The sequence below is a fragment of the Mauremys mutica genome, chromosome 11 (assembly GCF_020497125.1).
Source record: "Mauremys mutica isolate MM-2020 ecotype Southern chromosome 11, ASM2049712v1, whole genome shotgun sequence".
In the NCBI taxonomy this organism is placed as follows: Eukaryota; Metazoa; Chordata; order Testudines; family Geoemydidae; genus Mauremys; species Mauremys mutica.
In genome coordinates, this window is record NC_059082.1 from 26,912,497 (window position 1) to 26,933,889 (window position 21,393).

General features: G+C 43.7%; 1 protein-coding gene across 3 annotated transcripts in view; it reads left to right on the top strand.

Annotated features, from left to right (window-relative positions):
* MINDY2 (MINDY lysine 48 deubiquitinase 2) overlaps positions 1 to 21,393 on the top strand; it is a 117,427-nt gene that overhangs the window by 25,781 nt on the left and 70,253 nt on the right. For all 3 annotated transcript variants that reach the window (XM_044980238.1, XM_044980236.1, XM_044980237.1), the window contains exons 3-4: positions 1,964 to 2,028; positions 17,887 to 18,045. In XM_044980238.1, coding sequence (XP_044836173.1) covers positions 1,964 to 2,028; positions 17,887 to 18,045 — 224 coding nt within the window. The remainder of the gene's footprint in view (positions 1 to 1,963; positions 2,029 to 17,886; positions 18,046 to 21,393) is intronic.

Consider the following 21,393-nt stretch of genomic DNA (forward strand, 5'->3'; position numbering starts at 1 on the left):
TTAAACTGTGTTGTTTGAGTCCAGTTATGTAACCAAATATATCTGCATTTGTAAATTACACTTTCACGATAGAGATGGCACTTCAGTACTTGCATGAGGTGAAATGAAAAATACTATTTTTATAATTTTTACAGTGCATGTATTTGTAATAAAAAATATAAAGTGAGCATTGTGCATTTTGTATTGTGTGTTATAATTGAAATCAATATTGAAAATGTAGAAAAGCATCCAAAAATATGTAATAAATGTAAATTGGTATTCTAGTGTTAAGTGCGATTAATTGTGATTAATTTTTAATAGCGATTAATTTTTTTAGTTAATTACATGAGTTAACTGTGATTGACATCCCTACTTTTCAGTGTTATTTGATTTTGATATAATTGATCATATTACATTTACAGCAAACCTAAATAATCAGATTCCAAAATAAATACAAAATAAATTAAAATGAAATTAAAATAAAACACAACCCAATCTGAAGCTAACAAAACATAAAGGATTCAGATTTCACATTTCTTTTAATATCTATATTAGTTTCTAATTTGGTGTCTGATTTTATTCATGTACTTTGTTATATTACCATGTGGCCCCTTTGCTGCTGTTAATATTTCTTTTGGTTGCTTAAACTTGAACTATGACTTGGGATTTGCCAGCTTCACCTGGATAATAGAGGGCGGTGTCCCATCTAGTCCAAGGTTTTGGTCTGAATGAGCAATCTGGCTGTCAGGAAAGATCCCTTTTAAATAGGGGGCTCAGGTGGTCTGCGCTTGCAAAAGGAATATTCTGCTGTGCAAGCAGAATTGTAACTTTGACTTTTGCATGTGTCTCCAGGGGAAAAACACATTTTAAACAGAAACAAAGTTGTAATGTATAAAATATTCAGTTCTTTTTGTTTTTATACAAGTTAAATATAAAAATGGGAAATTAATAGACAATTAAAACACAAATTAAGACATTCAAACAGTATAACCAGATTTTCACAAGCATGTATGTAAATATGATACAAATAAGGAGTGGATATTTTTGTGATATAAGACTTGAAAGTTTGTCTGTATAACATGGTGTATTTCAGGGGTTCTCAAACTGGAGGTCGGGACCCCTCAGGGGGTCACAAAGTTATTACATGGGGGGGGGGGGGTCGTGAGCTGTCAACCTCCACCTCAAACCCCACTTTGTCTCCAGCATTTATAATGGTGTTAAATATATTTAAAAAGTGTTTTTAATTTATAAGGGGAGTTGCACCCAGAGACTTGCTATGTTAAAGGGGTCACTAGTAATAAAGTTTGAGAGCCACTGCTGTATTTTAATAATCCTGTTGCCCTGGATAAAGGCATAAGCTAAATTAATTTAATATTTAACTCTCATCATGACACATTGAAAACGGTACAGAAAACAGCAAATCTTGGACCCAATAAAAATTAATTCATAAAACACTGAAAGAACATTGCAAACAATATTTTGTCAGAAACTCTAGGAATAAATGACTCTATTTGCCAAAAAAAAAAAAAAGTCAGCAAATAGAGTAGCTACACGCCCAACTGAAATGTTTAACTATCATTTGGGTTTCACTTGCCTTCTGATAAGATTGTGTATTAACTTTTTCTCTAACAATTATGATTAAAGTTCTGAGGAAGTGGGATCTCATCAGTTTTAGTAAACTTAAATTCATAGATGTTCAGAAGGGATCACTGACGTCCTATATAACACGAGTCATAGAACTTCCCCCAAATAATTCCTAGATCATATCTTTTACAAAAACTCCCAATCTTGATTTAAAAATGTAAGTGATGGAGAATCCACTATGACCCTTGGGAAGTTGTTCCAGTGGTAAGTTTTTTAAAGACGGTTACTTAAAGATGCCATCATTTTGTCAAAGAGCTTCAGGCAGATAGACAAATTTTAAAGAGTACATCTAAAGCATTGAGTTGTGGAATAATTTATAACTTGAATTTTTTTTTTAAAGGAGACTATATTCTTGATGCAAAACCAAAAGAGATTTCTGAAATTCAACGTCTAAATTACGAGCAGGTAAGAAACAGAGTTTCTAAAAAGCAGTTGTTTGTTTTTCAGTAATGAACTAAAGCATTTTTAAAAAAAAATTCACTAAATTACTTTTGTTGAGAATTTGTAAGATCCACCAATGTATGGAAAATAGAGCCTTTGTTCTTATTTATTCAGTATCGAATTTAGTTTTACAGTGTCTCTCCTAAAGTAGAGAAGAGTAGTTATTGCTATACGAATCAATTTCTTGACGAGACAACAGTTTTTTCTTGTTTATAGTAACAGATTGGCCTTGGGCTTAGTGTTCAATCTGACTTCTAAGTCTTTCCCTCTCTGCTAGCAAAGAAAATAAAATGTCTTTGCATGCTGTTATATCAGCCATGGCAAAATGAGTTCCTTTATCTGCAGCAAGAATAATGACAGACTCCATTGTACTTATTTTAAAGTAGTTCATATTTTCAGTTCAGATGTCCCTGGAGTACTGGTAGTAGGTACTTTATTCTGAAATCTGTGATAATTGAAAACCATGCTTTTCAGATTAGCCTACCCTATTCAGATAGGAACAGAAAATGTAATCTCTTTTTATTAATCTGTAGATGCTGCTGTAACCAGATCACAGAAGTAGTACAGAAAGTCTTAAGAATTCTCTGAAGTGTTTTATAGCTATTTCTTCTGACTTGAATTGAGGATATAGTAGTTGATCTAATAACAGTAATATACTTATTCCATTTTTAAATACAACTGAGGTAAAGGTGTCTCTCCCATGTATGTATTTTTAATAACATACCTGTTGCGGGTACTGCTGGTATAGAGTGACTGCCATATTTAATCTCTCAGATATGGGTGATCTTACATATATGTTTGAAAAGAGATTTGGGAGCCTTTTGGGATGAGTCACTATAAACATAAACTTTTTTTAAAAAACCGCCCTGTAGAGGCAATTGGGGTGCATGCAAATAGTAATTTTCTTACTAAAACAAAAAATCACTATACATACCCAAATTAAAAGGCCGTGATCTGCACGAAGTTTTTAAAATGTATTCTTTGATATAGCACCAATAATGTATTCTGAATTTTTTTAAAGTACTTTTTAAAATGTGCAACTTTTTCTGCTTCCTGTTGATGTTTAAGAAGTGACTGATTGCAACACCACCCAGGATGCTCAGCTCATTCCTCACTTTTGTTTCAGAGCACACTTCTGTCTGACATCTTTGTTTTCGCTTTGAGATTTGATGCTTGTGATACTGGTAAACATCCTCTTGTAGGATCTGGAGAAAGATGTGTACCAGCAATAAAACAGTGAATCTGACCACAAAGTAAATGAAATGGGAGAGGAGTTGAAAGAAAAATATTTCTTTCATGTTTTGTTTATTGTAATGTTATGTTATTTGTTATAAATGTATACCTACATTTTGTATCTACGTGTTTTCTCGCTCCATTTTAAATACTAAAAAGACAGTGACGACATGAAAGCTTGTATACGAGCTTATGTAAGTGCCAAGCACTGATGTAAGCAGTTTTTCTATAAAAGGTGACTTGAGTTACTTTATAGGGTCCAGGGCTCTGGCTGCCTCGGGGAGCCCGGAGCTCTTTAAATCACCGCTGGAGCTCTGCCGCTGCTACCCTGGAGCTGTGGCAGCGGGGCTCAGGCAGCGCTTTAAAGGGTCCAGGGCTCCGGCTGCTGTGGGTAGCCCCAGGCCCTTTAAATCCCACTGGAGCCCTGCCGCTGCTACCCCGGGGCTGCAACAGTAGGGCTCTGCCAGCGATTTAAAGGACATGGGGCTCCCCGCAGCCAGAGCACCGGGCTCTTTAAATCACCACTGCAGCCCTGCCACCGGTACCCTGATATAACGGCATTTCACTTATAACGCGGTAAGGATTTTTGGTTCCCCACGGCAGTGTTATATCGGGGTAGTGGTGTATTGTACTGGTGACTCCTTTCACATAGCAAACCTTATAAGTGTGACACCCGCCCCCCCCTTATAAATTAAAAACACTTGTTTATATATTTAACACCATTATAAATGCTGGAGGCAAAGCGGGGTTTGGGGTGGAGGCTGACAGCTCGTGACCCCCTGAGGGGACCCGACCCCCTGCCTTAAGCGATCCGGACAAAACATTGAGATCATGCAGAAATATTTCCTATTACAGACCTTGATAAATTTACAAGATGCACCTACTAGTCAGTGTGAGGTATAAAAAATGAAGGGGATCTGTGCTGTTATGTTCCAGTAAAAAGAACATGATACACAAAATAATGAACAGTATATAGAGAAGATAGGTTGGGTACTTCTGTTTCATTTTTCTCCTAATATAAGGAAAGTGGACCTTTAATGAACCAATTAGCAACACATTTCAAACTAATAAGGAAACAATTTTTCATAAAACAAACAATTAGCCTGTGGAACTGAACACACAAGATATCAATGAGACCAAGAGCCTTGCAGAGTTCAGAAAAAGGTTGACATTCATGATATATTGATAATGAAAACATCTAGAATTACAGTTGAAGAAACTACTCCCTATGAGTAGGCTATTCCATGACTGTTTACTGCAGTATTTCTTGCATGTTCCTCTAAAGCAGCAGGTATTGGCTACCGTTGGAGATAGGATACAAGATTAGATTGATAAATCATCTGGTAAGGCAATGCTTAGTCTTTCCTACCCATCCCAGAGACTCCTGGCTGCTGTGAAGGAGAGAAGCTTTTGTTACCGTACGCCTCTCCTCAGCTTGCTGGCTCCTATGGAGTGTGGGCATAGAATGGATCAGGTCTCCACTGTTCGACTTCTTCTCACCTAGGGCCTCTTGGCTGCTGGGAAAGATGGTGTGAAGAAGCATCCTCCTTTATCTATCTCTAGACCACTTTTTGAGTCTGTCTCTGTGAAGTGCCTGTTTCTATGCTTTATTGCTTTCTCTATAACATTCCTGTAAATTTGATAGGATTCTGGAGTTTCATTGACTCCCAGAATAGAAACAGTGAAACAGACCAGAGTCTAAATACTCTGCTGGTGCTTGGTAATGCTGTGCAAAGGCACGAAACTGACTGCAGGTTAGGGAAGACAATGCTGAGTTGGTTTGCAGTTTGGAATATTTACTCTAGAACCATAAAGAACAGAAAAATAGTTGGTTTTTTTTTTTTTTAATTAAAAGCTTAATTTTTGTAGAAACTGCTAACATATGCCCCCAAGTAGCAGGAAACGCTTCCTACTTGCCTCCAGTGAGTGAATTTTTTTCAGCTCCATCTACATGTGTTCATAGCTTATTCCCTGTGCATAACATTTTTAAAGGAGAGAGAGGGATTTCCTTGGAAGTAAATGATTAGAGTTTGAAATGGAACTATTTACTTTTTATTACTGGATCTCCTTATTTTGTTTGGGAGAATTTACACATACTACTTGTATTTGTTGTGCTGGAAACAGCAAGTTGAGTGGTATTGTGGAAACTGAAATTGACCTGGACTATAGTCTTTCAGAATTATACAAAATAAATCATTTTGGATAATTCTGAGTTATAAACTTTGATTGGAGTAACTGACATATAATGCTTCATGTGTCCAAGTGAGTGCTAAGTTATCAATGGTTACAAGATCTAAATCTTGTGATTTCGAAGTTATTGGAAAAATATTGTCTAGAGGTAGACGCAGTGTACTGGAATAAGGTTGAAGAAAATTAGCTACCCATTTAAAGTGCAGCTTCTCTGGCCTCCCTTTACCAAACTGGATGAGTTTACCATGTAAAAGCAGCAAAGAGTCCTGTGGCACCTTAGAGACTAACAGATGTATAGGAGCATGAGCTTTTGTGGGTGAATACACCCATGAAAGCTCATGCGCCTATATGTCTGTTAGTCTCTAAGGTGCCACAGGACTCTTTGCTGCTCTACAGATCCAGACTAACTGGTACCCCTCTGATACTTGATACCATGTAATTGTCATACAATTTTTTTTGGTATGTTTCTTTACATCGTTAAAGAGGCTAGTGTAGGTATATTTTAACTTCCGTGCCAAATTGCTTTGTAAATATATATAGTCATATTTATCCAGTATTTTCTAATAATCTTATTAGTGCTCACTTTGTGGAGTAGCAAATGCAGCAAATGTTTCATAGTGCTCTGCTGAGGTAGTGTATTTCTAAGAATGGATTATGCCTTGAGAGAAAATATGTATTGTTGTTAAAATCAGTTTAATATAAACTGGAAACACAATTATGCACTAATCATAATTGTGTAGTTACTGTATGGTGTCACTACAGTGTAGAGAAAAGATTGAGTGTCTTTACTGTACATTTCCTTACCTTAACTCATTTGGATTTTTAATGTAACTTTATCTCTGCATTTTTTGGTGTGTAATATCTGTTTTTGGGGTGGTTACAGCATCTTTGTAATGTATTTTTACTCTTACATAACTGATATGTTAAAATAGAGTTAAGACTGAGACTACATAGATTTTGTTGTATTGGGAGGATTTAATTAGTTTCAATTAGTTATCTGCTGCTTGTCAACCTAATGATAGCAAGTACTATAGTTTGCATTTCTCTTGTTCTCAGTATGTGGTTCTTTTTAAAAAAAAAATCAAATAAAGGATGAGACACCACATTTTACTGAAGAATTTGTAGTTTTATAAGTATTTCTCTCTCATCTCTGGACTCCACTGTAGGTTTACATATGCCTCATGAGAGCTCATAATCGCTTGAATAGTAGCGTCCTTCAGGGCTGTGCATGCTTTCTCTGCCTCTTTGTGCTTTTGTGTGGAGTGGCTGCAACCCTCAAGTTCTTTCTCACCTCCCATGGCAGTGAGGTGGAGCTTGGACTGTATTTGACCTGTTTCTTTTTTCTAGGCTTTGGAACTCTTAATTTGTCAAGAAATCTCTCTTCGCTTTCTTTATTTCAATACTTCTATTAAAAATTTGTTTAAATGGGCATTCTCCTCTCCCCAAAAAGGAAAAGGTCAAGAAGGGGAAGATTCTCCTGCACACCTCCTTGTACAGTGGGGTGAAATGCTTCACACCAATTGTTTGTAATGGCATACTAGAATCTCACTGGGTTTAAACCTGTCCTTGTCATTGTCTGATGCCTTTACCTACTGATTAGAGAACCTGCTCCAGCATTGTCCTCTTAAACCTGTAGGACTCCATCTGCCACTCGAAGCAGTCTTTCTGGTGATCATTACCTTAGCCAGAAGAGTGAGCAAGTTTCAGGCACTCAGAGTGGAAACTTCTTTCATCTTGTTTCATAAAGCCAGTCGTACTGAGACCTCGTGCAAAAAATTAATTCCCAAGGCATTTTCTGATTTCAATTTGCCTGTGTCTTCCAAAGCCACATTCCACACAAGGGGAGAAGACGATCCATATCCTAGACGTATCCAGAGCTCTTCAATGTTGCATCAACAGGACAAAATCTTTTAGACTGTCCCCATGTCTGTAGTTGGCTGCTCCAATGGTCAAGGCATTTCATCAGACTTTCAAATGGGTAACTCATATCTCACTGTGCTACCCAATGGCTGATGTACTTCTCCATTTGACTGTTAAGGGTTGTGCCGTCAGAACCCAAGTGGCATCCTTGGCCTGTTTCTGAAATGTGCTGATATCTGAAATCTGCAAGGCTGCTAAGTGGAGCAGCCATCCATGTTTGTCCAACATTATGCATTGGACTAATAAGAGGCCAAAATTGCAAGAGTGGTACTCCAGTCACTATTCAACAGATGCAATTGAAGCTTCTCATTTCCACCATCCTGAAGAGGGTACTGCTTGCCAGTCATCTGTTATGGGATCCACACTGACACATACTTAAAAAAAGAACGGTGGTTTTTTGAGTGATTGCTCGTGTGCGTTCCACAGTAGGTGTGCGTGCTCTCCATATGCACTGGTGCCCTAGCAGTGCCTGTTGGGGAGTGCCCCTAGCGATCCCTGGAGTGGCACCTCTGTAGTGTGGTATAAGGGGTGCGGCGTGCTCCCCCTACACCCTCAGTTCCTTTTTGCCACCAGTGAAGGTGCATCAGAACTGCTCTGCTCCAGCTTGGCTGCAGCTTCCCTCTTGAACTCTTGTTCGTTCATAGTTAGTAGCACCTGTAGTTTGTGTTAGTTTAGTGCGCCCGGGTCGGGACATGCTCCGGAATTTAAGTTGTGTGGCACTTGCAGGTGGCCAGTGCCAGTGAGTGATCCGCATGCGGACTGTTTACACTGTCTGGGGAAACCCACCTCAGCGATCGCTGCAAGATTTGCAGATCTTTCAAGCCTCGGACCAAAAAGGAAAGGGACATTTGGCTCCGAGCCATTCTGATGGAGTCAGCATTGACTCCAACTCCAGTGTGCCACTCCGAATTGGCACCGAGCACCGCAGCATTGGTGCATGGCGACCCTTCAGTGCCTTTCACCAGCCAGCACTGCTCCCCGTCCACGCAACACTCCAAAAGAGCTAAGAAGAGGTCTTCTCCGCTGAGACACCGGAGCAAGACGGGGGAAAGACTAGACCCACATTGTGCAGTTCTGGGTTTGGGTCCGAGTCTGGGTCCATGCCGGAGGCCCTGCAAGCGGCCCAGGATGTTATGTTTGTGCCAGTACCAGGGGACCTGCAACCATTGGTTACCCAGTCCAGAGGCAAGCCACCACTTGGATCTCTGCAGTCACCACCTGGTGGATACCGTTCACAGTCTAGGGAATGTTCCCAACGCCGTTCACTGCTCAGCGACTGCCTCGTGTGCAGTCCACGCCAGTCCCCGTCAACCCCCACCAGATTGTCTGGCTGGGTACTGACTGGCCGGGGCTTCAGGCACTGTTCCTCCTCGAGGGACCATAGACCTCATGAGGAAAGCGTGCCCCGTCAAGACTGGGACAGACAGCACTGGAGGTCCTTGTCTCTGAGAGGCTACCGTAGCCCATCATTGTACAGGCATCAACACCGTTCCCGTTCTTCGTCTCGCTCCAGGACCCTGCCACAGCTCTGCTCCCTCAGTCCCAGGCATCAGTCGCCAGCAACTCGCTGTCGCGGATCCGCCCGTCAGAACAGCTGCTACTGGTAGTATTTCCGCTCCTCCACCCCGGGATCACATCTCATGGTTGGCACCATTCCTGGCTCCGCTGCTCCTCCTGGTCCGGGCGCAGCAGCAGGTCGTATGCCGGGCGCAGCAGCAGGTCATACGCCCGGCCTTCCTTCGTAGTCATCAATCAATGGGTCAGGCTGAACAGCCTGCTCCATTGGTGCCACAGCAGGTGCAGTGGCACCAGGCTCCTTGGCTGGCACCATGGTACCAATGGGTCCCATGACCTCCGGCGCAGCCCCTAGTGGTGACTTGTTTGGTGGCCAGAGCCTCACAGAGACTGTCAGCCTCCCTATCTCAGCCTCCCAGGAAGGAGTCAGTGGGGCGTTCATCACCAGTTCTGCGCCCAGAGGGCAACCAAGTGGTGAGACCTCCAGCACCGGTGGGTACACAGAGTACCGCACCCTCATTCTCCCTGATGAGGCAATTACGGCCCCTCCTCCACCTGTTCCACAGGAGGACTCCAAGGCCAACCAGGAACTGTTGAAAAGGGTAGCTTCAAGCCGAGAAGGTGGAGGAATCTTCGGACTCCCTCTTCAACGTCCTCTCAGCCTCAGCACCAGGCAGGGTGGCCCTCCCACTCCATGAAGGGGTGACAAAGATTTTGAATGCCTTGTGGCAAACCCCGGCTTCCTTGCCCCCAGTCTCTAAGAGGGAGGAACAGAAGTACTTTGTGTTTGCCAAGGTGCATGAATACCTGTAAACTCACCCTGCCCCCAACTCCCTAGTGGTTGAATCGGTCAACCACAGGGAGAGGCAAGGCCAACCAGCCCCTACTCTGAAAAATAAAGACTCATGGAGACAGGACCTATTCAGGGAAGAGGTTTATTCGTCCTCAAGTTTCCAGTTAAGGGTGGCGGACCACCAAGCCCTCCTGGGGAGGTACAAGTTCAATTTGTGGAGCGCTCTGCCCAAATTCGAGGTCTCCCTCCAAGAGCGTGACAAGGAGTTCAAGGCTCTGGTGGAGGAGGGTACAGCGGCTGCCAGGGCGACCCGTCAGGCAGTGTTGGATGCCGCGGATAGGGCTGCAAGGTCTAAGGCCTCTACAGTGTCCACGAGGAGGGCATTGTGGCTCCTGCTGTCTGGGCTGTCCAGCGAGGCGCAGAACTCCTAACAGGACCTTCCGTTCAATGGCAAGGCCCTGTTTTGCGGAACAGACGGACGTGAAATTGCACGGCCTGAAGGATTCCTGAACAAGATTAAAGACCCTTAGCCTCTATGTCCCGGCCCTGGCCAGGACCAAGTTTAAGCTTCAGCAGCTCCCACCCAGGCCACCCACTCTAAATATGAGCCCCCTTATTAAAAAAAAAAAAAAAAAAAAAAAAGTCAAGGGACTATAAAACGCTGGCAGAGGCAGTCCCAGTCTGCCCCCCACCTCGGCCCTCCGACGGTAGACAGGCGGGAAAACGCCAGTTTTGACGGGACGGCCGGGGGCAACTTACCAGTTCATACCAGGGATCCACCCGCAGTAAAGCTTCCCTTCTCTAACTGTTTGCTCTTTCTCCCGGAGTGGTCGTGGCTGAACTCAGACCGATGGGTCCTCAACACCATCTCTGGGAGCTACACCCTACAGTTTACCTCTACCTCGCCAGCCCACCCTCCATCTCTGTCCCTCCTGGGCCCCCTCTCACGAGGCCCTGCTCAAGCAGGAGGTGTGGCGGCTCGTTGGCCTAGGAATGGTGGAAGTGGTACCAGCAGAGTTTAGACACAAGGGTTTCTACTCCTGCTACTTCGTTATCCCGAAGGCCAGAGGAGGGCTCAGGCGCATCCTGGACCTGTGAGGCCTGAACCAATGCATGGTAAAACTCAAGTTTCGCGTGGTCTCTCTGGCCTCCATCGTCCCCTCTCTAGATCCCGGGGACTGGTATGTCTCCCTCGATCTGCAGGACTCATACTTCCACATTACATATATTTGAGAGGCACAGATGCTTCCTCCATTTCACAGTTGGGCAGGAACACTACCAATTTATGGTCCTCCTGTTTGGCTTGTCCGCTGCTCCCAGGGCATTCACAAAGTGCATGTCTGTGATAGCAGCCTACCTTAGACGTCGTGGGGTTCAGATCTTCCTCTATCTCGACGACTGGCTGGTCAAGGGCAGCTCCAGATTGCAGGTGCGGGATCACTTGGCCCTCGTCCTGTCCACATGTGCCACTCTGGGCCTGTTGGTAAAAAACACCAAGTCCACGTTTGTCCTGGTGCAGCACATAGAGTTCATTGGGGTAGTCCTGGACGCGACATCGGCCAAGGCCTCCCATCCACCGGACAGGCTCGACACCCTAAGGGAGCTCATCGGCAGAGTCACAAGGTTCCCCGTGACCACAGCCAAAGCATTCCTCCAGCTCCTGGGTCACATGTCGGCATGCACATATGTGGTTCACCACGCCAGACTCAGGAAGAGGCCCCTCCAGCTCGCCTCAGTGTTCTCCCAGTCCAGAGACAGGATGGACAAAGTCTTCACTGTGCCCGAACCAGTGATCACCTACCTACAATGGTGCTCAAGGTGCACTTGGTGGCCATATTGGCCTTCCACCCACTGGTGCAGGGCCACACGGTATTCTCCCATCCTATGACTGGTCGATTCCTTAAGGTATTGGAACATCTTTTCCCGTATGTTAGGCCCCCAGTCCAGCAGTAGGACCTGAACTTGGTGCTGGCCTGGTTGACAGGTCCCCCGTTTGAGCCGCTAGCTACATGCTTCTGGTCGCACCTCTTGTGGAAGGTAGCCTTCCTGGTGGCAATTACGTTAGCTAGACAGGTCTCAGAGCTCAGGGCCCTGACCTCCGAACCCCCGTACACTCTGTTCTACAAAGATAAGGTCCAGCTCCAACTCTCCTTCGTTCCTCCCCAAGGTGGTCTCCACCTATCACATGGGTCAGGACATCTTCCTGCCAGTGCTCTGTCCCAAACCCTATGCATCCTGTGGGGAACGCCGCCTCCACATGCTGGATGTGAGATAGACTCTGGCCTTTTACCTGGAACGCATGAAGCTGTTCAGGAAATCCTCGCAGCTGTTCATCGCATCGGCCCAACGCATGAGAGGTTGGGCGATCTCCACTCAACGGCTCTCCAATTGGATCACCTAGTGTATTTGTACTTCTTACGACCTGGCGGGAGTCCCTCCGCCACCGATTTGTGAGGGCACACTTGACTAGGGAACAAGCCTCGTCGGCTGCCTTTTTAGCCCATGTCCCCATTCAGGACATTTCTAGGGCTGTCACATTGTCTTCGGTTCACATGTTCACCTCGCATTATGCAATCGTCTTCCAAACCAGGGAGGACGCCAGGTTGGGCAAGGCTGTAATCCATCCCAAGAATTTGTGAATTCGTACCCACCTCTAACAGATATAGTTTGGATTCACCTATTGTGGAATGCACATGAGCAATCACTCGAAGAAAAGACAGTTACCTTTTCCGTAACTGGTGTTCTTCGAGATGTGTTGCTTATGTCCATTCCACATCCCGCCCTGCTTCCCCTCTGTCGGAGTAGTCTGGCAAGAAGGAACTGAGGGTGGGGAAAGCACGCGCAGCGCCCCTTATACCGCACCATAGAGGCACCACTCCAGGGGTCGTGAGGACACTTTCTACAGGTAGTGCTAGGGGGAAAACTTCCGGAACTGGTGCACGTGGCGAGCACGCACACCTGTTGTGGAATGGATATGAGCAACACATCTTGAACACCAGTTACAGAAAAGGTAACTGTCTTTTACTTACCTAACAATAACTGTGTTTTTTCAATATGATATGGTCAGTGCGGATCCCACAGCTTGCCCTCCATTCCTGCTTTTTAGAGTCTGCAGATGAAATGGGCTTTGAATTGAGGGAGATTTGTGGCTGCTCCACCCTGTGTGCTCTTGTACATGCAGCCCCAATGGACATAGATATTCAAAAGATTCCGATCTCAGGTGCATGAGTTGCATGCACACGTATAGTGAGATTCACTAAGTAACTCTTCTTTTTCTTGATGACTTGTCTTATTCCAGTTCTATTTACAAAGTAGGTTTTCTCTTTCCTGTGCATCAGGGAACTCTTTCCTTTGGTATATGATCTGAAGTGTGTGGAGTGACTGGTTCCTCCCTACCTGTTAAAGGAATGGGAAGTGTAAGATTGTTTCTTTAAAACAGGAATGGCCAAACTTACAGACCCTCTGAGCCACATACGACAATCTTCAGAAGTTCAAGAGCCGGGGCGTGCCAGCCACGGCATGGGGCTTCAGCCTTGTTCCCACTGAACCCCCAAGTCCTGGCAAGCACCTCCCGTGAGGCAGAAGCCCCAATACAACCCCCTCCCACTGGGCAGAAGACCCTAGCCCACCACCTTGTCGCAGAGCAGAAGCCCCAAACTCCCCTTCCCCCAGACTGATAGATGCAGAATGGAGGGACATGGTTCCCATTGAACCCCAATATTAAGGTTGCCTAACACTTCACAACTACAGTTGTTCTCTGCAGAACTTGGTCTTGCCCTTAAAAAAATAAATAAACTGGACATTGTGTGTGAGAGAGAAATCATATGTTGATGGAAACATTTTGTTTAAGGGTGTAGAATCAAGCACTTTAAAGTTAGAAGATATAGACAACCTTAATTTGGGTACTACTTTCATTCTACTACAGTGTGTGCATGCAAGAGAGAGAAGCAGACACAGGGATGGATTTTACTCATGTTTACCTCTGGGAGCTGGCTAGTTTGAACTTCATGCCAATACTGAACACAGCTTGTGATGAAATTACTCCACTTAGGAATTTAAAAGTTTTAAGGTTATGTCTTTTCTCCTTATTAACATAAAACTGGACGTTCAGGATACTGCAAGAAAGGCAAAAAACCCCACCAGATAATTTGCCCTAATAATTTCTCCCCCTAGCCCCCCAAACTCCTGTTCCATACCACTCCCACCCACACCCAGCAACTGTCCAGTTTCACTCCCAGGCTCTTTCCCAGCAATTACTTCCCTCTCCCTCAGCTCCTCTATTACCCCGACTCCTTCAAGCCTTTGCACTGCTTCTGAGGGGTGTGGGAAATACATTTCTGTATTGTAGTTTTAAATGAATTATTAGTCAAGTTACATATTAATATGCCTCGTAAGGAATCGTTTTCTCAAAAAACATTTCCTGAATCTTGTTTGTTGTCGGTATTGTTACAGACATACTTGTTGACAGGTATTTTGAAATAAATTACTAAAATATTTGAAACTGGTGTGATTTAATTGATAGCCTGCATAAAGCTCTGGCTTGACCATCAGTAAAAGTGATATGGAGCCTTAGGCTCAGTTCCTAGCTTCATGAAGTTACTTTTCATACAATTTAAGTCATGAATGGTGGGTCGGTTTCCACAGATGCCAGATTCCAAGCGAAGAGTTCTATATGAGTAGAGTTTTTAATGTGCTTTTTGAAATAAACTAGACACTGTTAGTTTAAATTTATCTAAGTGAAAACTTAATCCATTTAGATAACGAAGAAATGATTTGGTTTCAAATAGTACATTTTACATGATGTTGTTGTTTTAACAGAGGGTACCCAGTTTAACAGAAATTAGCAGAAATGAAAAATTCATGATATCATTATTATACTTAAGTCAGATTCTCAAAATTGTCATTGAAATTCATCAGTTTAGGTATAAAATACTTTTCTACCCTCAAAGCAGTAATAATTATATGGGAAAATGTAATGGGCCATTATTTGCTTAAGCTCTCAAGTCACTAAATGCCAGTGTTAGAGATTGAGATGAATATTTAAAATGAATGGTATTCTATTGTTTAACAGTGTGATTAATCACGATTAATTTTTTTTAATCGCATGATTAATTGTGAGTAATTTTTTTAGTCGCTTGACAGCCCCACTTTATATCCTTACCCTAGGAGATATTGACTTAGATAGCTTCAGCTATTATCCTTCTTTATGAGCACTCATTAAAGCTTAGTGAAAAATCTCTGTGTGCTTTGTATGTGGGGTATTTTTTTGTTTGTTTTTTTCCCCTGGTGAAAGGCTCACAGCTCAGTTCAAAGCCAGATTCCTCAAGAACTAGGTAGGACATGTCACCTTAATAAGAGTTACTTCCATGCCATGTTTCCTACAGCTGAAACAACTAGCATTTGAAAGGTATGTTTGGAATGATGCAGGAATTTACTACATTAATATGAAGTGTTTTGGTTTTTTTTTCATTTGTTTAGTACCTAAGGTGAACCTTCCACAGAGGTGGTGGTGATCTTAATATATTATTCATCTATTTTAACAATTAAAGCCTCATTCCAAGTTTTTTTTTATTCAACTACATTTGGGGGACAACAAACTAAAACCTCATTCCGAGTTAGTGAGCAAATAGAATTCTGTAAGGCTGACTTAATGTTTAATTCTCTAATCATGTCTATTGTTGATATCAAGCACTTTCAACAGCTGCTTTTGCCATTTAGATTAATGGTCAATTTTCACTTCCCAACGTTACTTTAATAATAATAGTTTATCAAAACTATTCGAGATTTTAAAAGACCTCAGTCCCTGGAAAAATCATGGAGCAGGTTCTCAAGGAATCAGTTCTGATGCACTTCGAGGAGAGGAAAGTGATCAGGAACAGTCAACATGGGTTCACCAAGGGCAAGTCATGCCTGACTAACCTAATTGCCTTCTACGATGAGATAACTGGCTCTGTGGATGAGGGGAAAGCAGTGGACGTGTTATTCCTTGACTTTAGCAAAGCTTTTGATATGGTCTCCCACAGTATTCTTGCCGGCAAGTTAAAGAAGTATGGGCTGGATGAATGGACTATAAGGTGGATAGAAAGCTGGCTAGATCGTTGGGCTCAACGGGTAGTGATCAGTGGCTCCATGTCTAGTTGGCAGCCGGTATCAAGCGGAGTGCCCCAAAGGTCGGTCCTGGGGCCAGTTTTGTTCAATATCTACATTAATGATGTGCACCCTCAGCAAGTTTGCAGATTACACTAAACTGGAAGGAGTGGTAGATACACTGGATGATAGGGATAGGCTACAGAGGGACCTAGACAAAAATTGGAGGATTGGGCCGAAAGACATCTGATGAGGTTCAACAAGGACAAATGCAGAGTCCTGCACTTAGGACGGAAGAATCCCATGGACTGCTACAGACTAGGGACCGAGTGGCTAGGCAGCAGTTCTGCAGAAAAGGACCTAGGGGTTACAGTGGATGAGAAGCTGGATATGAGTCAACAGTGTGCCTTTGTTACCAAGAAGGCTAATTTTGGGCTGTATATAAGTAGGAGCATTGCCAGCAGATCAAGGGACATGATGGTTCCCCTCTATTTGGCATTGGTGAGGTCTCATTTGGAGTACTGTGTCCAGTTTTGGGCCCCACACTACAAGAAGGATGTGGAAAAATTGGAAAAAGTCCAGCAGAGGGCAACCAAAAAAAAAGTACTGTAGTGCAACGAAAACGATTAGGGGGCTGGAGCACATGATTTATGAGGAGAGGCAGAGAAAACTGGGATTGTTTAGTCTGCAGAAGAGAAGAATGAGGGGGGATTTGATAACTGCTTTCAGTTACCTGAAAGGGGATTCCAAAGAGGATGGATCCAGGCTGTTCAGTAGTAGCAGATGACAGAACAAGGAGTAATGGTCTCAAGTTGCAGTGGGGGAGGTTTAGGTTGGATATTAAGAGAAACTTTTTCACTAGGAGGGTGGTGAAGCACTGGAATGGGTTACCTAGGAAGGTGGTGAAATCTCCTTCCTTAGAGGTTTTAAGGTCAGGCTTGACAAAGCCCTGGGTGGGATGATTTAGTTGGGGATTGGTCCTGCTTTTAGCAGGGATTGGACTAGATGACCTCCTGAGGTGCCTTCCAACCCTGATATTCTATGATTCCAAGTCATTCCTTATAGTTTCGGTTCATTTTGTCTTTCTGGCCCTTGTCTCCATTCGTTGTTTGAAAGCAGTGGTGTTGCCCTCACATCTGGGTTAGGACTCAGAAGAACATCCCCAGAAGTATGGGACTTTGTCCGTGGGAAAAGATGACATTCCTGTAACCACCTTTTCTCCCAAGTGTCTGGCTTGAGGCTGTTGGGGGCGTGGAGAGAGAAGAGGAATTACTCAAAGCACCCTTTTTTTTTTAAACTTTGGAGGCATGAGCGACATGCAGCATGAAGTCAGACAGAACTGAGTGAGGGAACTGCAAATGGCAGTCTGCAGAGCTGCTCTGGATGAATGGGGAAAGTTACTGTCATATTTGCGGCTACTAACACTGTTTAATAACTTATCACCCCGTCAGCAGCATCTCTCTGCATGTGCCACTGATCCATTCGAGTTCCATAATACAGGTCCTTTGTTTGTGTAACATGGAACCAGAGCCTTTAGCCATTGCTGATGTGGGCATTATAACAAACTTATGCCTCAAATGCTATTCCAGACTCTTCTGTGCATTGCTACTTTGCCTTCCTTCAAGTCAATAAATTGAAGTCAGGGATGGAAAGTAGGAAAACTGATCTTATTTAAAAATATATAAACTGTTTACTTTAAGTCTTCAGGCTAGGAGCTGTCTTTGTTATATTGCTTGTACAGTGCCTTTCATATGGGACTGGGACCTCTGACATACCTCCTCAATATATATAAATAGGTTTAATGAACTTAAATTGTGCTGTTTAGTACATGTAGATTATTTGTTACACAAAATTGTAAGTGAATTTATATTTTCTTGTATTTGAGAATACATCTTAAGTTGTGATATTGTTTAACGAATGAGAAAATGTATTGAATCCACTGTTTACCTAATCTGCCCTTTTGCAAGTTTTATATAAAACACTGAATTGGATGAAATGATTAACTTACAAGAGTAGTTACCAAGTGTAGAAAATTCTCTAGTGCCGTCCATTTGGTTAATCTATATTTTTCTTTCTGTTGTCAGAATATGAGTGATGCAATGGCTATCCTACATAAGCTACAGACAGGTCTGGATGTGAACGTGAAGTTCACTGGTGTACGAGTTTTTGAATACACACCTGAATGCATAGTGTTTGACCTTCTTGATATCCCTTTGTACCATGGATGGTTAGTGGATCCTCAGGTAAGCAAAATAGCTTAGATGATTTATCTATTTCCTGTCTGAACTATTTTACGTTTTCCTGGGGGAATGTTTGAAGAGCTTCAAATTTATGTATGGCACATGAGAATTTTCAGATTCTTGTTTAATTTTAACCTAAGGCTTATAGTCTCTTTTGTTGTGTAGACAGGAGTCACAGTGAGCTGATCATGTTTTCTTTTGAGTCTGCACCCAGAAAGATTAAAATTTCACCTTGAAGAGTGATGTGAATCATACTAGTCATTTTAAGGCACTATAACTTCGCAATGATTGAATGTTAGAAAGTTCCAGACTTTAGACAAGTCTATTTTACATCCAAAATAGTGCAAAATAGCACTGCTGGTCTAGGGTATTGAGTTTTATTTTGCCCTTTCCAGGAGTAGTATTCATTTCTTACCTTGATTGCTCGTATAAGAATTTGGACACTAAGAAGTTAGTGAACATGTGACTTCCCTCCTTACTGAAATTCCTACCTGTTTTTAGCAGCTTCTGTTTCAAGAACCCAGAGCATTAAAACCAAGTAAGAATAAGTGATATAATTTTGTTTAAGATGGGCTGGCTGAGGTGCCATGTAATTAAGAAAGGAAGGTGATACTGTTTGGCTGGGGAGTTATATGGCTAGAGTAGCCTGTCTATTTGATTGATGTGTCCCTAGTGATTTGTGACTGTCTTGTAATCATCTAGGCTTTTTTCTAGGTGTGTTTTTTATTTCACCTGGCAATTTTCATGGCCAGAAAATGTTTTCATCTCATTTTAGCACTATAGACAGCAACCCATCTCTCTCTGACACGCACCCTACATCTGTAGTCCAGACCTTTGGGAACTCTAAGGGTGATAACATTGGAGAACAGCAGAAACAATAGTTGTTGTAGTTTTGGCCAAGGGAGAAGCGCACATTGGCGTTCCAAAACTTTTCTGGTTTCCTGTTTGCTTCCAGGTGCAAATCAAGCCTTTTCATATTGATATCAATAGTAATTTATTATTAGGTTAGTCCCTTGTGGCACCAGCTATGACTGAAGCACCACTGACTTAGAAACACATGAAGTAATCCATGGTCTGAAGAACTTAGATTTTAAGTTGGTATTTACCAAGTTTTTTTCCCAACTACTTGGGCATCTGACTCTGTGATCTTCCAATATGGTTTAAATCAGCTGATATGCTCATGTTATAGTTTATAGAGCTGAGTATTTTGAGATTTGGTGGGGAGGATGTCTTAATGGAGGAACCTTAATTCTGGAAATCATTTCCCGTGCTGATCTAACAGAGCCAGAATTTCCTTAGCTTTTTACATTATTTCTTTAATGTAAAAAGCTAACTGTTCCCTCAGGTATTTCTCTAAGGGTATGTCTACACTACAAGAGTAGTTCGATTTAACTTAGGTCGAATTTGTGGATTCGACCTGATGAATTCGAATTTGTGTATCCACACTTAAGGACACTAATTCGACTTTGTGAGTCCACACTAACGGGGCAAGCGTCGACATTGGAAGCGGTGCATTCTGGGCAGCTATCCCACAGTTCCCGCAGTCCCCGCTTCCCATTGGAATGCTGGGTAGAGCCCCCAATGCCTTCTGGGGGAAAAATGTGTCGAGGGTGGTTTTGGGTAACTGTCATCATTCAAACCAGGAGTACTTGTGGCACCTTAAAGACTAACAAATTTATTTTAGCATGAGCTTTCGTGAGCTAAAGCTAAAGCTCACTTCTTCGGATGCTCACGAAAGCTCATGCTAAAATAAATTTGTTAGTCTTTAAGGTGCCACAAGTACTCCTGGTTTTTTTGCGGATACAGACTAACACGGCTGCTACTCTGAAACCTGTCATCATTCAACCGTCACTCCCACCCTCTCTCCTTGAAAGCGCCAGCGGGAACTCTGTTCGCGCACTTTTCTGGTCAGTGACAGCGCGTACGCCACAGCACTGCGAGCATGGAGCCCGCTGCGATCATCGCTGCACTTATGGCCATTGTCAACTCCTCGCACCTTATCGAACACCTCTTCCACAGTCAGCTGCTGAGAAATCGGGCGAGGAGGCTCCGGCAGCGCGGTGAGGACGTGAAGTGTGAGAGTGGCACAGACCTCTCACAAAGCACGGTACGCCGCGCCGTGGAGATTATGGTGGCAATGGGTCACATTCATGCTATGGGACGGCGATTCTGGGCCTGGGAAACAAGCACGGACTGGTGGGACCGCATAGTGCTGCAGGTCTGGGATGAATCACAGTGGCTGCGAAACTTCAGGATGCGTAAGGGCACTTGAACTGTGTGACTTGCTGGCCCCTGCCCTGAAGCGCCAGGACACCCGGATGCGAGCAGCCCTGAGTGTGCAGAAGCGAGTGGCCATAGCCCTCTGGAAACTTGCAACGCCAGACAGCTACCGGTCAGTAGCGAACCACTTTGGCGTGGGCAAATCTACCGTGGGGGTTGCTGTGATGCAAGTAGCGCACGCAATCGTTGACCTACTGCTCTCAAAGGTGGTGACCCTGGGAAACGTCCAGGTTGTCATAGATGGCTTCGGCGCGATGGGATTTCCAAACTGCGGTGGGGCTATAGATGGCACTCACATCCCTATCCTGGGACCGGCCCACCAGGCCAGCCAGTATATTAACCGAAAGGGCTACTTTTCAATGGTGCTGCAAGCACTGGTGGACCATAGGGGACGTTTTACCAACATCTACGTCGGGTGGCCGGGCAAGGTTCATGACGCGCGTGTGTTCAGGAACTCTGGTCTGTTTAGACACCTGCAGGAAGGTAGTTTCTTCCCGGACCACAAAGTAAGTGTTGGGGATGTGGAGATGCCTACAGTGATCTTCGGGGACCCAGCCTACCCGCTAATGCCCTGGCTCATGAAGCCCTATACAGGCGCCCTGGACGGTGACAAGGAGCTCTTCAACTACCGGCTGAGCAAGTGCAGAATGGTGGTGGAGTGTGCTTTCGGACGTCTCAAGGGGAGATGGAGGAGCTTACTCACTCGCTCGGATCTCAGCGAAACCAATATCCCCATTGTTATTGCAGCTTGCTGTGTGCTCCACAATCTCTGTGAGAGCAAGGGGGAGACCTTTATGGCGGGATGGGAGGTTGAGGCAAATCGCATGACTGCTGATTACGCTCAGCCAGACACCCGTGCGATTAGAAGAGCCCAGTGGGAAGCGCTGTGCATCCGGGAGGCTTTGAAAGCTAGGTTCCTCAGAGAGCAGGGTAACCTATGACTGTCCAGTCTCTTTACAGAGAAGCTGAACCTGCCCCTGTTTCAGTTACTATTGACTTTTTTCAGCGGTTACATACCCCGTTCACCAGGTTTCTCCCCTTCCAACAGACGTTTAAAAATAAAGTTATTGG